Source organism: Thamnophis elegans, chromosome 2 (assembly GCF_009769535.1).
Source record: "Thamnophis elegans isolate rThaEle1 chromosome 2, rThaEle1.pri, whole genome shotgun sequence".
Taxonomy (NCBI): domain Eukaryota; kingdom Metazoa; phylum Chordata; class Lepidosauria; order Squamata; family Colubridae; genus Thamnophis; species Thamnophis elegans.
This window is the reverse complement of record NC_045542.1, coordinates 169,259,364-169,275,186: the sequence shown is the minus strand read 5'-3', so window position 1 is coordinate 169,275,186 and position 15,823 is coordinate 169,259,364. Positions and strand designations below refer to the sequence as shown.

General features: G+C 42.8%; 1 protein-coding gene across 1 annotated transcript in view; it reads right to left on the bottom strand.

Moving 5' to 3' along the window:
* The window catches only part of LOC116503406 (major histocompatibility complex class I-related gene protein-like), a 60,631-nt gene that overhangs the window by 9,094 nt on the left and 35,714 nt on the right, over nucleotides 1-15,823 (bottom strand). Inside the window, exons 2-6 of the mRNA XM_032209807.1 lie at nucleotides 12,159-12,310; nucleotides 10,770-11,045; nucleotides 7,221-7,496; nucleotides 6,203-6,487; nucleotides 4,598-4,687 (exon numbers count right to left, since the gene is read on the bottom strand). Coding sequence (XP_032065698.1) covers nucleotides 4,598-4,687; nucleotides 6,203-6,487; nucleotides 7,221-7,496; nucleotides 10,770-11,045; nucleotides 12,159-12,219 — 988 coding nt within the window. The 5' untranslated portion in view covers nucleotides 12,220-12,310. The remainder of the gene's footprint in view (nucleotides 1-4,597; nucleotides 4,688-6,202; nucleotides 6,488-7,220; nucleotides 7,497-10,769; nucleotides 11,046-12,158; nucleotides 12,311-15,823) is intronic.

Here is a 15,823-nt window from a genome sequence, read left to right as displayed (position 1 = left end):
AGAAATATGAACATTTACTAACTCAACCAAAGCTTGGGAAAATGTTTTCATCACTGGCAAATTGCAAGAAAAGAGGAGTGGTCTTTTATATTAAAGGCAACATCCCAACAAAAGTAGTCTACGCAGAGGAAGAGGGAAGAATTTTGATGGTGGAAATTATGGATACCAAAAAGACACTCCTAATTGGAATCTACGCCCCCAATGAAAAACAAGATGAATTTTACAAAAAACTACATAAAAAAGTTTTGGAACTAGACTATGCTGATATTTGTATGATGGGAGACTTTAATGGCATTGTGAATCAAAATATGGACTATAAAACACATAAAACAAAAAAATTAAATAGGAAGCTTCTGCCGAAATCTTTTTTTAGGATGACAGATGAACTAAATCTAAAAGATATATGGAGAGAAAGAAATGCTAAAAAAGAACAATATACCTTCTACTCAAATAGACATTCTTCATTCTCTAGAATAGATATGATATGGGCCTCAGCGGAGTTGAGCTCCAACATAAAAGAAATTGAGATTGAAGCAAGTACCTGGGCGGACCACAATCCAATTTTAACCAAATGGAAAGGCCAAAGGGCAAGATCTAGATGGACACTAAATAACACTATATTGAAAGAAAAAGAGTTTGTACAAAAAATGGAAAAAGAGCTAGTCCTTTTCCTTAAAGAAAATAGGAAAGAAGATACGTCGTTGCAGAATCTCTGGGATACAATGAAGGCTGTTATCAGAGGTTTGACAATAGATTACACAAGGAAGAGAAACTCAAAGAAAAGACAAATGCATAAAGCTCTAGACAATGACTATAAAATACTTGAAAGAGATCTACAGAGAGCACCACAAAAAAAGATGTTAAAATAAAAATGGACATAATTAAACACAAAATGGATCTATTAGAAAAGGAAGAACTGGCACAAAAAATTAGAGGTGCCAAACAGAATTATTTTGAAAATGCGAACAAACCAGGCAGGTGGTTGGCATATAAGATGAAAAAAGAGAGAGAAACAAAGAAAATACTTCAACTAAGAGATAAACAAGGAGAAATTCAGTATGGAAATACCGAAAAAAATTATATTATACATGACTACTACGTTAAACTCTATGAACAAGAGAAGGTGGAGGAGGGACGAGTCAAAAAGTATCTACAAGATGCCAATCTCCCCCAGGTACCAGATGAAACTAGAACAATGTTAGAAAGTAAAATAACAATGATGGAGCTAACAGAGGCACTTAAAAAACAAAATAATGGGAAAGCCCCAGGACCAGATGGCCTACCCGTGGAATTCTACAGAACATTTGAAGAAATAGTGACCCTCCCACTCCTACAAGTCATGAATGAAGTGATGACTGAGAACCAAATACCGAAGTCATGGTCAGAAGCGTATATCACATTACTACCCAAGGAAGAGACTGATTTAACACAAATCAAGAATTATAGACCAATTTCTTTATTAAATTCAGACTACAAGCTATTTGCATTTATACTAGCTGAGAGACTTAAAAAATACTTAAATGGCTTCATCCATTCAGATCAAAATGGCTTTTTACCTAAAAGACAAATCAAAGACAATATGAGAATAATTTTGAATACCTTGGAATACTATGAGGCCCACCCAGAAAAACAACTGGCACTGATGTTCCTCGATGCGCAGAAGGCCTTTGATAATGTGAATTGGCAGTTTATGTTTTTGCAACTGGAGCAGATGAACTTTGGCAAGAAATTCACTCAAACTATACGAACGATATACCAGAAACAAGCAGCAAAGATAATGGTAAATGGAGAACTAACAGAACCGATTGAAATAAAGAGAGGTACAAGACAAGGCTGCCCACTATCACCGCTACTCTTTGTTCTAACACTAGAGGTCTTAAATAGAAAGATCAGAGAAGAAGAAGAAATAAGAGGAATGAAAATTAAGAGAGAAGAGTATAAATTGCAAGCGTTCGCAGACGACTTAGTTTTTATTCTTGAAGATCCATTAGAAACCGCACTCAAATTGTTAGAAAGAATAGAGGAATATGGAGAAGTAGCAGGCTTGAAAATAAACAAAGATAAAACAAAGATCATGACAAAGAATATCCCAGCTACACAAAAGGATCAGTTGTCAGAAATGTTGCAGATTCAAAACACAAGTAAGATTAAATATTTGGGGATACATTTATCACCTAGATGTAGCACTCTTAAAGAGGATAATTATATCAGATTAAAATGACAAATAGCAATCGATTTGGAGAAATGGGAAAACTTGCATTTATCAATGATGGGAAGAATTTCCACAATTAAAATGAACATTTTACCTAGAATTCTATATCTGTTTCAGACAATCCCAATCAGACTGGGTAAGGATTTTTTTCTAGATTTAAATAAAATAGTTTTGAAATTTATTTGGCAAGGGAAAAAAGCTAGAATAAAACTTAAATTATTACAAGATGTTAGATCAAGAGGAGGTTTTGGGTTACCCGATTGGGAGCTATACTATCAGGCAGCAAACCTGATGTGGATTAAGGAGTGGATATCATTAAAAAACTCTAGATTATTGAACGTAGAAGGTCACGATTTGCTGTTGGGATGGCATGCTTTCTTATGGTATAAGGGAACTAAACCACATGGTTATTTTAGAAGACATTATATAAGGGAGGCGTTGCTGCTAAATTGGGAAAAGATTAAAAAATTACATTATTTAAAAATTCCAGTCTGGACATCAACAATTGAAGCATTTTCGTATCCGATAATACATAAAAAGGAACAAACAGTTAGATATACAGAATTATTGAATACAGAGGGTGAGCTCAAATCTAGTCAAGAGTTGAAGCAAGAAGGGATGGAAATGAACTGGTATTCATATGTACAGATACAATCTAGATATAATGAAGATAGAAAAACTAAAGGTCTCTATAATAAAATGACTGAGCTAGACAAAATTCTAACAGGTACTGATGAAAAAGTAATTAAAAAATTATATGGATATTTATTGGAGTTTAAATTGCATGAAGTACAAGTTAAAGAAACTATGATTGCTTGGGGAAAAATTTTTAAGTATGGGATTGATTTAGAGAATTGGCAGAAATTGTGGTCTCAAAATTACAAAATGACAATGTCTACTGCATATAGAGAAAACTTGTATAAGATGTTTTACAGGTGGCATCTACCCCCGACCAGAATTGCAAGAATGTTCAAGAATAAATCAGAAAAGTGTTGGAAATGTCACCAGATACCTGGCTCATACTACCACATGTGGTGGACTTGCACTGAAGCCAAAAGATACTGGACTAAAATCCACATGTGGTTGGAGAAAATGATACACAAACAAATAGACTTTAAACCAGAGGTCTTTTTATTGGGAATTTTACCAGAAACCTACAACAAAGACTTAAAATATTTGATTGTAAATGTGTTAACAGCAGCCAGAATTGTATTTGCAAAAAACTGGAAAAATGAAACAATACCAAAAGAGGAAAAAGTTATTCGAAAAATAATGGACTGTGCCGAAATGAGTAAATTGACATTTGAAATTAGAGAGCAAGAGGATGAACAATTTTATAAGATATGGGACTTGTTTTATCAATGGCTAAGGGAAAAAAAACAAAATTTTGGAAATGAAAAATGATACACTTATGCCTTAATTGGGAAAAGTAAATGATGATATAATTATGCTGTGGAATAATTCAACAATGATATAAGGAAGTACTAATATAAGGTCTGGTGATATAATGTATAAGGTTAAGAACTTACTATAATGATATTTCGCTGCTGATAAGGCAATTCTAGTAGGGGAACAAATGAAAACTGGTGTATATATAGGCAGCGATGCCTTGTTGAACAATGAAGGAATAAGATCTCTGTTTGAAGGTATGAAATGCAAGATTAACAATGAATAGAAGTATACTCTCTGGGGGAAAACAATGCTAATGTTAACTGAATATATATTGTAGAAGGAAAATGAGGCCTTTAGTTACATTAGAGGAATTATCTGAGATGGTAAATATTATTTGAAGATGTAGATGTTAAACAACCGTAACCAAACGACATGCTGCATGTGATGATGTTTTTTTTTTCTTTCCCCTTTTTGGACTTTTTTTTGTCCTTTTTGGCCTCCCCCCCTCCCCCCACCCTTTTTTTTTCTTGTTTTATTTTGTTTCTTTTTGTTTTTTAAACCCTAGCTTATTGTGGTGCTTATTAAATATACAACAGAGAGATACGGGATGTATAAACTTAGTAGGGATGCACCTGTGATCAAACGACATATTGTATGTGAAGATGGGTTTCCCCTTCCCCCACCCTTTTTTTTCTCTCCCTTGTTTTATTTTGTTGTTTTTTGTTTTTTAAACCCTAGCTTATTGTGGTGTTTATTAAATATACAACAGAGAGATATGGGATGTATAAACTTAGTAGGGATGCACCTGTGATCAAACGACATATTGTATGTGAAGATGGGTTTCCCCTTCCCCCCCCTTTTTTTTCCATCTTCTCCCTTTCCCATTGTTGTCTGTGTAATTAAAAAAAATTCGATTCTATTTGGAGCTGTGGAGATTGGCAGTACCTCCATTTTGTGAATGACACACCCTGGGCCCACCCACTAATTACTTACTGATGCAGATAGTCACTCCAGCAGCAATGAGGACTGCGGCTACCACAACCCCTATGACTCCAGCAATGAGTCCAAAGTTGGATACGAAAGCTGTGTTGGAGAAAAGAAGAAATGACTAGGGGAGCTCCGGGTTTCTCTAGTGGGTTTCTCTTCCATTTTATTTCCTGGCCTTGGTGAGAGGGCAGCCAATCAGGGGTGGGATTCAGTTGGTTTAGACAGGGTGAACCGGCTGTTAATTTTATATTTGGTTTGCCAAACCGGTAGTTGCAAGGACTGGCTAGCCCTGCCCCCCCCCTCCCCCCCCTCCCAGGAGTCTCCACACGGCCTGTCCCTCATGCTAGGTAAGTGCAGGGCCCATGTGGAGGGTCTGGGAGGGCAAAAAATGGGCCTCCCAGAAGTTCCAGAAGCCCCAGGGAGGCTGTTTGCCCTCTCAGAGGCCCAAGAAAAGCCTCCAGAGCCTGGGGAGGGCAAAAGATGAATCTACCAGAAGTTCTGGAAGTCCAAAAATGGGCCTGTTTCCGGCCTCCGGAGCCCGGAGGTGGCCATTTTCCTCTCCTGGAGGCTCGTGGGAAGCCTCCGGAGCCTGGGGAGGGTGAAAACACTCCCCCCATGGTGCAGAAGTAGGCCATGCCCATCATGGCCACGCCCACCCAGCAACCAGGCAGAGAACCGGTGACTAACATTTTTCAATCCCACCCCTGCAGCCAAGACGAAGTTAACCTAGTCACATTAAGAAAAGATTCCTAGTAGTAGGAACAGAATCTCTGTTCCACAGAGATGATGGATTTCTCCGAGGAAGAGCTGAACAGCCATCTTTCTGGGATGGTTTATGTTGGATGCCTGCGTAGAGCAAAGTGGTGGATTGAATTATCATATTTTTGAGTATAAGACACACTGGAGTAAAAGTTTTGAAGAGGCAAATTTAAAAAAACATTTTTGCACTCTGCAAAGCTCCCAAAAATGGCCCTTTTTTAAAAAAAGGCCATGGATAGCCTTTAGGAGCCTTGCAGAGTGCTCCGAGGGGGGAAGGAGCAAAGAACAGCCTGTTTTTCACGAAAACGGGCCCATTTTTTGTTTTAAAAAGGGCATGGATAGCCTTTAGACTTATAGAGTGCTCCTGACGGCCCATTTTTTGGCTCATTTCTGCCCTGCCCAGCCCCCAGGAACTTTCTGAAGCCTCCATAAGGCTCTGCACGGACATTTTGGTGAAGCGGCGGGATTTTGGAAGGCAAAAAATGCTGTATTCAGTATATAAGACGCACCCAGATTTTCAGCCTCTTTTTTGAGGGGAAAAGGTGCATCTTATACTCCAAAAAATACAGTGCCTCCATCAATCAGAATAGACCTGGAAGGGACCTTGGAGGCCTTCTAGTCCAACCTGCTGCTCAGTAGGATACCCTATAACATTTCTGACAAATGGTTATCCAATCTCTGCTTAAAAACATCTGTTGTTGGAGCATTCAGAACTTCTGGAGGCAATTTGTTCTATTGATTCATTGAACTGCATCATGACATTCATTAGTTTGAATGTCCACAGCTATGTGAAGTTTCAGAGACACCTTTCCTCATAACTGGTGACCCCCCCCCCCACTCCCTTTCTCTCACCAGGCTCCACCCAGGCCAAGATCAGAGGCTCCGGCAGTCCGGCGTGGTCCACATAACACCGATAGCGGTCCCTCTCCTTCGGGTCAACCTCGATGCTCAGCCAGATATGGTAGGTCCTGTCTGAATTTGGAAGGACACCCCCACGGTAGGTGTCCTGCTCCCAGACCTCTTCATCCTTCTTCCAGGTGGCATCTATCTCTTTGGGATAAAAGCCATAGATTTGGCAGACGAGGGTCTCCATACTGTTGTACTGGATCCTGCGAGATACTTTCACCAACGGGGGCTCTGTAGAGAACACAACACTGCCATTGTTCTGACCCAGCTCCCCAAACATGGCCAACTCTCTGAAGTTAACTCAAAGATTCCTTTATTAGGAGCACCTGCAGCCCCATCAAAAACGTTTTCTCTCACAGCCGGATAATAAGTATGGTCAGCCAGAAGTTGAATAGTCGCATGCCACATCTATTCATCTCTGCCCCATGCCTTTTATCCCTAGAGTTAGGGTTGAGCTTCACTAGCAGTGGTGGGTCTTCCATCCCAAGGATCAGCCCACAGATTTCCACTGCTCTCCTCTCCTTTCCTCTGCCTTCTGCACATCCATGCATCAGGCACTGGTCTCTGCTGTTCCTCTTCTTCCTCATCAGCCACCTCCACACCTGGGGGCTTTTGATTCTCTGTCTGAGGGCTGATGGATGGACCAGGCCCTCTCCCCCCCCCTCTCTCTCCCTCCCTCTCTCCCTGTCTGTCTGTCTGTCTCTGTCTGTCTGTCTGTCTCTCTCTCTCTCTGTGACAGCTTCATTCCCTCTTCCCCCTCTGAGCTCTCAGGTTGCCTTGATGCTGATCCTGACTCCCACGCCTCTTCCTCCTCCTCTGATTCAGCTGCTGGAGGGACAGGTGGCCAATAGGCCATTTCAGGCATGTTTTAAGATTGCATTTGTGTAGTGTGGAGGCCTTGCATCACAAATCCAACATTCTCCTGCAACAGCAGCAACCCTTTCCTCCCTCCTTCCTTCCTCACCTTTCCTCAACAACGAATCCTTTCCATAGAACAGGCCCTTCTGAAGCAGCTGGATACATTCCTGCTCCAAAAAGTTATTGATGTTCTGGGTGAAGAACGGCTCCTCTTCCCACCTCTTCTTGATCACCTGAGCGTGGACGTTGACTGCCGTCCAGGTGAGGGTCTTCTGGTCCAAGCTGATGAAGTTCTCCCCATCATAGCCGCACTGGAAGTGCCCCTGCTTGTGGCCATCTTTGCTCAGCTGGCAGCCGATCTTGCACTGCCAGCTGTGAATCCCTGCCGAGAAAAGGTCAGGTAGTTCTTGACTTACAACCTTTCGCTTCATGACTGTTCAAAGCTGCAACGATACTGAAAACATGAGGCTTATGACCGTGTTTCACAGTTATGACCTTTGCAGCTTTCCCATGATCATGTGATCAAAATCCAGATGCTTAGCAACGAGTTCATATTTATGACCGCTGCGTCCCGCGAGGACACATGATTCGCTTTTGGGACCTCCTAACCAACAAAGTCAATGGGGAAGCCGGATTCATTTAACAACTGGGCTACTAATGTATCAATGGCAGTGATTCACTTAACAACGGTGGCAAGAAATGCCGTAACGTGGGACCAAACTCCAAGAAATGTCTCACTTCACAACAGAAATGTTGGGCTTAGTTGTGGTCATAAGTTGAGGACTACCTGGAGGCGCAGAACCAAAAGGTAACATTTGCAGAAGGACCAGCTCTGTGTTCCTATCTTTAAATTCCATTTTTGGGGGGTGGGGAGGACGTTTTCTTCTCCTACTTGGGCACTTATTGATACATATTCCGATGGATATTCCTTCCCCCCAAGCAAAGTTATAAGCCATTTATTTTGATCCGGCTGAAAATCCTCTTTCAGATTTGCCCTTTTTTTCAGCTCATCCTTGATTTGCTTCCAAGAAAATGCAGACACCATAGAGACACTCAAGTCTTTGACTTACAACAGTTCATTTAGTGACTGTTTGAAGTTACAACGGCAACGGCATGGGGAAAAGGGAGTTATGACCATTTTTCACACTTATGACCGTCGCAGCATCCCCACGGTCATGTCATCAAAATTCAGATGCTTGGCAACCATTGTGTAGTTATGACGGCTGCAGTGTCCGGGGTGTGTGTGTGTGTCATGCGATCCCCTTTTGTGAAGTCAGTGGGGAAGCCAGATTTACTTAACAACCATGGTGCTAGTTTAACTACTGCAGTGATTCACATAAGAAATGTGTCAAGAAAAGTCGTAAAATGGAGCCAAACTCACATATCAAATGTCTCACTTAGCAACATAAATGGGCTCAATCATTGTGGCCATACGCCGAAGACTACCTGTCTAGCATACCCCTGCACAGAGATCTACCTTTATTCTCAACAAATCCTCAGTTCCTAAAACAAGCTTAATAAATATTGTCCCAAAGGTGATTTTTTTTTCAAGACGCAACTGGACTTTCTGGGATTTTTTCTTTCTTTGAAGACGTTTCGCTTCTCATTCAAGAAGCTTCTTCAGCTCTGACTGGATAGTGGGAAATTTTGGATGAGAAGTGAAATGTGTTCAAAGAAAAAGCAGAATGTTCCTCTTGGCTTCTAGGTGCTCGGTAAGATTTTTTGAAATGACCATCAGATCATTAGTATTTCTTATACAGTATTTAGCATGCTCTGATGCTAAGGAGTTAGATGTTCTACTCCCCCTCCCCACCTGAAAATAATTCTATTCCAACTGCCACTTGGGCGTGGGTGTGGCCGGCACGTCATTCATCAGACCTGTGGGCTGGGAGTTTAGACAATGGGGCCAGCCTGAGGGAGAGAAGGGGATAAGATAGGAAAGGCCTCTGTGGAGCAAGGGGAGAGGGAGGGAGGGAGGGAGGGAGGGAGGGAGGGAGGGAGGGAGGGAAGGAGGGAGGGAGGGAGGGAAGGAGATAGGAGAGGATCAATGGGGACAGCCTGAGGGAGAGAAGGGGGATAGGAGAGGAGAGGCTTCTGTGGGGCAAGCCTGAGAGAAGGAGAGAGGAGATATATATGTATACATACATACATACAGGGAGGGGCATAACCTTTTCCTAGGGGGTCACAGCAACACTTGTAATAACAACACAAATAATTCATACACCATTCGAAAGCCCATCAAAAACTGAGTTTATTGACATGATTTAATAGTCAGTATGACCACCATTAGCCCTTCGAACAGCATTCAAACGAGGTGGATAAGAACACAACAAATCTTCAAACAGTTCCGTTCGATTTTCCAGATTTTTCAACACAGTTTCCAAATTCATTCTCAAAGTTTCAACCGAATATCGATTTTGACCTTGCTCCTGAATCATCAGAGCTTCCACTTCATCCTTAATTATGGCCCCAATGTTCTCTGCCGGATTGAGATCTGGCGAATTTCCCGGCCAGACGTCATTGCCCCAAAATTCGACATTGTTTTCCTTTAACAATTGCTGAGTCGCATTTGCACGCATGCAAGGAGCTTTGTCATGAAGAAAGACAGCCTCACCAACCACCAAGACATTGTCTGGATCACTGAGAAATGGAATGACATTCTCCAATAAAATTTTCTCACGGAAATAACTGCCATCCCAGGATTCCCCTTTATCCTTCAAAACCCAATGCAGTTTCTTGGCTGTGAAAATGACGAAAATCCCGATGCAAGTCGGATTGCGAATGATTTGTCGATATCGTTCATGTTTGGCGATGTCGTCGACGTCTTTAGCCCAAATTCGATCGTTCTGGAAATTCGGTTTTCGAATGGCATAAACGAAGAATTCGTCAGATGGCGCCAAATGAAGAAAATCTTCCTCGGTCCATTCAGACAACCAATCGCACAACCAAAGCCGATCTTGAACGTGTGTTTGAGTTTTCAATGGTTTGCAAATGACGTGGAATGGCTTCAAACCTTCTCGTTCTCGATATCGGCCGATTGTCCTTTGATCAACTCGTTTTCCACGAATTTGAAGGATTTCTTGGGCCACTTTTCGGTTTCCTTTTCGTTGTTTGCGACTGCCAGTTGCAATGATGGCTTTGCTTTCTTGGGACAGTTGCAGAGGACGCCCTTCTCCAAATTTTGTGAAACATTCTTGGGCTGTTTTGTTCCAATTATCAGTAACCCAATCCGGATGACGTTTCAATTTGTTTGCAATCCATTTTCGATTGATAAACGTCGCTCCAGCATCGCGAGCCTCTCGAAAGGCAATGCATTTTATTCTGTCAATGATCCTTTGTTCTTCCGAATCGAATTTTCCAGCCATTCTTAAAGCAAATTTAACATTTAATAGCTCATTCAATTCAGTTTTTTATGGGCTTTAAAATGAGGTGTCGCGGAAGTTGTAAACTGCTGTCGATCTTGCTGTGACCCCCTAGGAAAAGGTTATGCCCCGCCCTGTACATACGTATAAACACACACACACACACACACACACACACACACACCAATTTCTTTGCTAGTAATGCCTACCTGTCCAGGTTTCTCATGGGGAGGAACAGCAACCGAGGGAGGCCAAAATTCATGGTTCCCTCCCCCCTCCCCCACATCCCTTACCTCTGCTGGAGTTGTGGTAGCTGTGCAAGATGGCGAGGTCGCTTTTGAACCTCCACTCCGTGGTGCTGGCTCTCTGAGATATAAAATCCCAGAAATGCAAGTCCTCCCTCTTCACGTTAAGGAGCCAGGGCACTTGGGGTAACATTCTTCTTGTGGAGGGGTCAAAGCTTGAAGCCAGCTGGTCGTCCACATATCCCTCCACAATACATCGGGACACATCCAGGTTGGGGCTCAGGACCAAGGTGTAGAAAATGCGCAATGAATGGGAGGAGAAATCTTGGGGGAAATAGGGGGAGTGGTGAGACAGGAAATTTGGGAGAGGGATGTCCAAAGGCACACTTTTAATCCCCCCATTTCCGTTTTGCTTTGGAATCAGCCCCCTTCCTAGCATCAATACTAAAACAAGACTCTCCAAGCTTGGCAAATTTAAGACTTGTGGACTTCAAGTCCCAGAATTCTCCAACCAGCATGGCTGGCTAAGGAATTCTGGGAGTTGAAATCCACAAGCCTTCAAGTTGTCAACTTTGGCGGCTCCCTGCTCTGGAATTCTTGAGTACCTATGGCGGTATATCAGGAAAGACATCCTGCAGCGATGGTCCAAAAAGAAGAATGGACTAGATGCCCCTCCCGTAACCCACTCTTTCCCGCAGGAGATATAAAACCATGCAAAAAGCCCACAGAAGATTCAACAAGCTGTGTTTATTTCAGATTGGTCGGATGGGCCGTAACCAGTGGTGGGATTTTTTAACAACCAGTTATGTGGGTGTGGCTGACTGGTCATGTGACTGGGTGGGTGTGGCCCAGTGGTGAGATTCAAACTTTTTTTACTACCAGTTCTGTGGGCGTGGCTTTGTGGGTGTGGCAAGGGAAAGATACTGCAAAATCCCTGTTCCCTCCCCACCCCACTAACTTGCTTTCCAGCTCTGTTCTCCTATTCAGGGCAACAAAAGATGATCAGCTGGAAGGCGGGGAAGCAGAGGGGGCAGGGCCAGCCTATTTGCTACTCAAAATTTCTGCTACCAGTTCTCCAGGAACTGTCAGAACTGGCTGAATGCCACCTCTGGGTGGCCAACTCCACATCACTCAAGTCGAGGGGTGCCTCCCCTCCCCTCCCCTTACCTGGCATCCTGAGCTCTTCTGTCTTTGTCTATTAATTTGTCTACTACTACAGTGTCTGGTTGATTATCTCATGCCTGCCTGTCCTGGATCCGGAACTCCCACAGATTCTTAGCGCTATTATTCTCCACAATCTTCTGTGGAAACTCCTTGATGGCTGAAGAAAACTAACCCGACTTCCCAACCAGGCGAAGCCTCTGGAACTCGCTGCCACAAGAAAACCAGACTGCAACCAACCGCCTTGGTTTTAGCCCCACTCGTCCAGCAACTCACCTGCGCATCCTCCCCGCAGCAACAGCACCAGGAAGCCCAAATGCGGAACCTGGAGCCCCATCCGGATCCAGTCCCGATCAGCTGGTTGTGAAGGATCGGAACGAGCCCTTGACCGCGGAGGAATTTCTCAAAGGCACCGGTGGGGCCGAACGCTGGAAAGTGAAAACAGGAGAGGTTCGGACTCGGCTCCCTTTGGGGAGAAGGAAGGAGAGATGGGAAAGAGAAGGAGCCGGAGCGAAAGGAGGCTTCATGGGCGAAGTCTGCCGGACCCCGAGCGCGGAGAGGGGGACGAGCGGCACCTTAGATAGAGGGCGAAGCATTGTGGGAATTCCCCTTGTTTGTGGCGGAGCGGCTCAGCTCAACGTCCCTGGTTCCCCAAGAGGAAACCCTCCTGCCCTCTTTACGGGTGGATGATCCCACTCCAACCGAGCTTCCTACGGGGGACTACACCAATGTTCCCTCTAATTTTTTTTCAGTGTGAGCGGAAAAGTGTAGTGTTTGAGCGGCATATTTTCATGCCTGAGCACATGAATTTTTTTCACATATGTCACCTAAGACAACAACAAAATCAGTATTATTTGAAACTCAAAGTTATGTTTATTCAAAGTACCCGCTTAATTAAAAGTGTTATATAATATCAGTATCACTTAACAACGCTCCTGCTTAGCAACCAAAATGTTGGCTCAGAAAGTCTGGCATTTGAAGCACGCAAGTCTTAAAGCTGTTGTTACAAGACCCTTGCACCCCTAACCCTTTAGGGAAGAAAAGCCCCAGGGGTCTTCAAACGTGACAGCTTTAAGACTTGTGGACTTCAACTCCCAGAATTCCTCCCTGAGGGGAATTATATATTTGGACTGTTTCATAGTTACATTAGAGAACTACATTGTTAGAACTTAGCACAAAAGATACCTTTTATCTGAAAATCCAAATAGAGTAAACCTGCTATTATCCCAGAGCACTAATGTCATTTGTCCCAATCTGTTTTACGAGTCTGTATTAAAATGGATAGAAATATTTTCACTAAATTGTGTAGATCTATATTTCAGGAACCTATCAGAAGTTAGGGCAAGATAAGAGTGGAAGAATGAATTTTGTTGCAGGTCATGGGGATTTTTTCAGCATCTTAAAAGTGGAGCGCATGTGCATTGAACTAGCAATACCCATTTAATAACAAAAGGAAATGGCTGAATTAAATTTGGTAAAGTTGCAAGCGAGCTGTAAAAAGCTTGTGGTTTTTAAAATCATAGAATCAGAAGGGATACTGGAGGTCTTCTAGTCCAGCCCCTTGTCCAAGGCAGGAGTCTTTATATCATCTGAGACAAATGGCTGTCCAGTCTTTTGAAAACTGTAGCAAATGAATTAAGATTCCATTGATTTTAATTGTTCTTACTGTCAGATTTCTCCTTATTTCCATCTTGAGTCTCCTGACAAGTTTCCATTGCTTCTTGTCCTGTCCTCAGGTGCTATTGCTGCCACCTCCTCCTCCTCCTCCTCCAACAGCACCAACACATTTGCTGCCCAGCGCTGCGGCTGAGGTGAAGCCGCCAAAGCTCCCGCTGGCGCCCCCGCAGCGTTGGGCGGAAATCCGGCAGTGCTGTTGGAGGAGGAGGAGGCGAACCAGCCTGCCACCGCCGGCCACCGTCAGCCCCGCCGCTCTTCCCACCCCCTTCCCAGCCCCACAGTCCAGCGGTCGCAGCAGAAGCAGCCCCGGGTCTCCACTGCCGCTCCCCGCATTTTCTGGACGGGGATCCCTTGGAGAGGGGATTCCTTCCTGCGAGACCCTGTCCAGAAAATGCGGGGAGCGGCAGTGAAAACCCGGAGCAGTTTCTGCTGCAACTGCTGGACTGTGGGGCTTGGAAGGGGGTGGGAAGAGCAGCGGGGCTGGCGGTGGCCGGCGGTGGCAGGCCGGTTCGCCTCCTCCTCCTCCAACAGGCAACAGCACTGCCGGATTCAGTTGTAGCTGCCTGCAAAGGACTTCCACACGTTTCCTTAAGAAATCTCTGCATGGCAGATAAAAACTGCTGCGCGGGTTTTTTTTGCAATGTGCGCGGCCGCGCAGGCGCGCACCTTAGAGGGAACAGTGGGATAGAGTGGATGGAGGGAGGAGTAGAAGGAAAGATAGGAAGGAGAGGAGAAAGGAGAGGAATAGGAGAAAGGGAAAGGCAGAGGAAGAATGGGAGGGAATGTAAGAGTAGGAAAGAGGGGAGGAATGGGAAGAAGAGGGGAAGGGTAAAGGGGAGGAAGGGGAAGGAGAGAAGGGAAAGGAGAGGAGGAAGGAAGGAAGGAGAGAAGAAAGAGAAGAAAGGGGGGTAGGAAGGAGGGAGGGAAGGAGGGAGGGAAGCAAGGAGGGAAGGAAGGAGGGAGGGAAGGAGAGAAGGAGAGAAGGAAGGAAGGAAGGAAGGAGGGAAGGAAGGAGAGAAGAAAGGAGGGAAGGAAGGAGGGAATGTAGGAGAGAAGGAAGAGGGGAAGGAGGAAAGGAAGGGGGAAAGGAAGGAGAGAAGGAGAAAAGAAAGGAGGGAAGGAAGGAAGGAGGGAAGGAAGGAGGGAAGGAGGGAAGGAGAGAAGGAGGGAAGGGGAAGGAGGGAGGGAAGGAAGGAAGGGGAGTAGGAGAGAAGAAACGAGGGAAGGAAAGAGGGAGGGAGGGAGGGAAGAAGAAGTAGGACCGTTGTAAGATAAGATGGATCTATGGGATGTTAAGAAAGCAATCTTCAAGTATATTGTCAACTGTAGGGAAAAATTGTTATAAATACATATTATTAATAACAGTTATGAGATCATATAATTGTGAATGTATATATGAAATTGATAAAATAAAATATATTTTTTTAAAAAAGAAAATTAATAATAAAACACTAGTTAAATTTAGTTAAAATTAGAGCTCTATGTTAAAAATGTAGTGATGAAGATAAAGTTAGGTAAATAATTGATAATTATAACAATGTACACATATACTGTATATTGGTTTGACAAGAAGAAATTTGGTATAAATTTTTAAAAGGTGAAAAAAGGGGGGAAAGTAAATTAAACATAGTCAAACTATCACTAAATAAATGACTGATAATGATAATAATGAAATAATTTGTATTGATATGATAAAAGGGAAAATTGGATATAGATTGTACACAATGATTAAGAAAAGAGGTTTAAATTTTTTGTCAAAATTAGAGCATTATGTTAAAAATGTAGTGTTAATGGATAAAGTTAGATAAAGGATAACAATGTGTGTGTGTGTGTGTGTGTGTATTGGTTTGATAAGAGGAAATTTGGTAAATATTTTAAAAGGTGAAAAAAGGGGGGAAAGTAAGTGAAAATTAATCAAACTATCGTTAAATGACTGATAATGATAATGTAATAATTTGTATTGACAGGATAAAAGGGAAATTGGATATAAATTGTAAACAATGATTAAGAAAAGCGGTTCAATTTTTTTGTTATTAAATATAATTATTTTTTAATTTTGAATGTGTTAAAAAGGTATAATGTGGTTAGATGATATTGAAAATAGATAAGGGATGTGGTTTTGTTTTAAATTTTGGAATGTTTGTTATAAAGGGACGTTAAAACAACTATAGTCATATGAAGGATGAGGTATGATGATAACAATATATATAAGTATTTGTGATGTAAAATAGATAATTTAATATGAATAGAGGTGATGACTATGG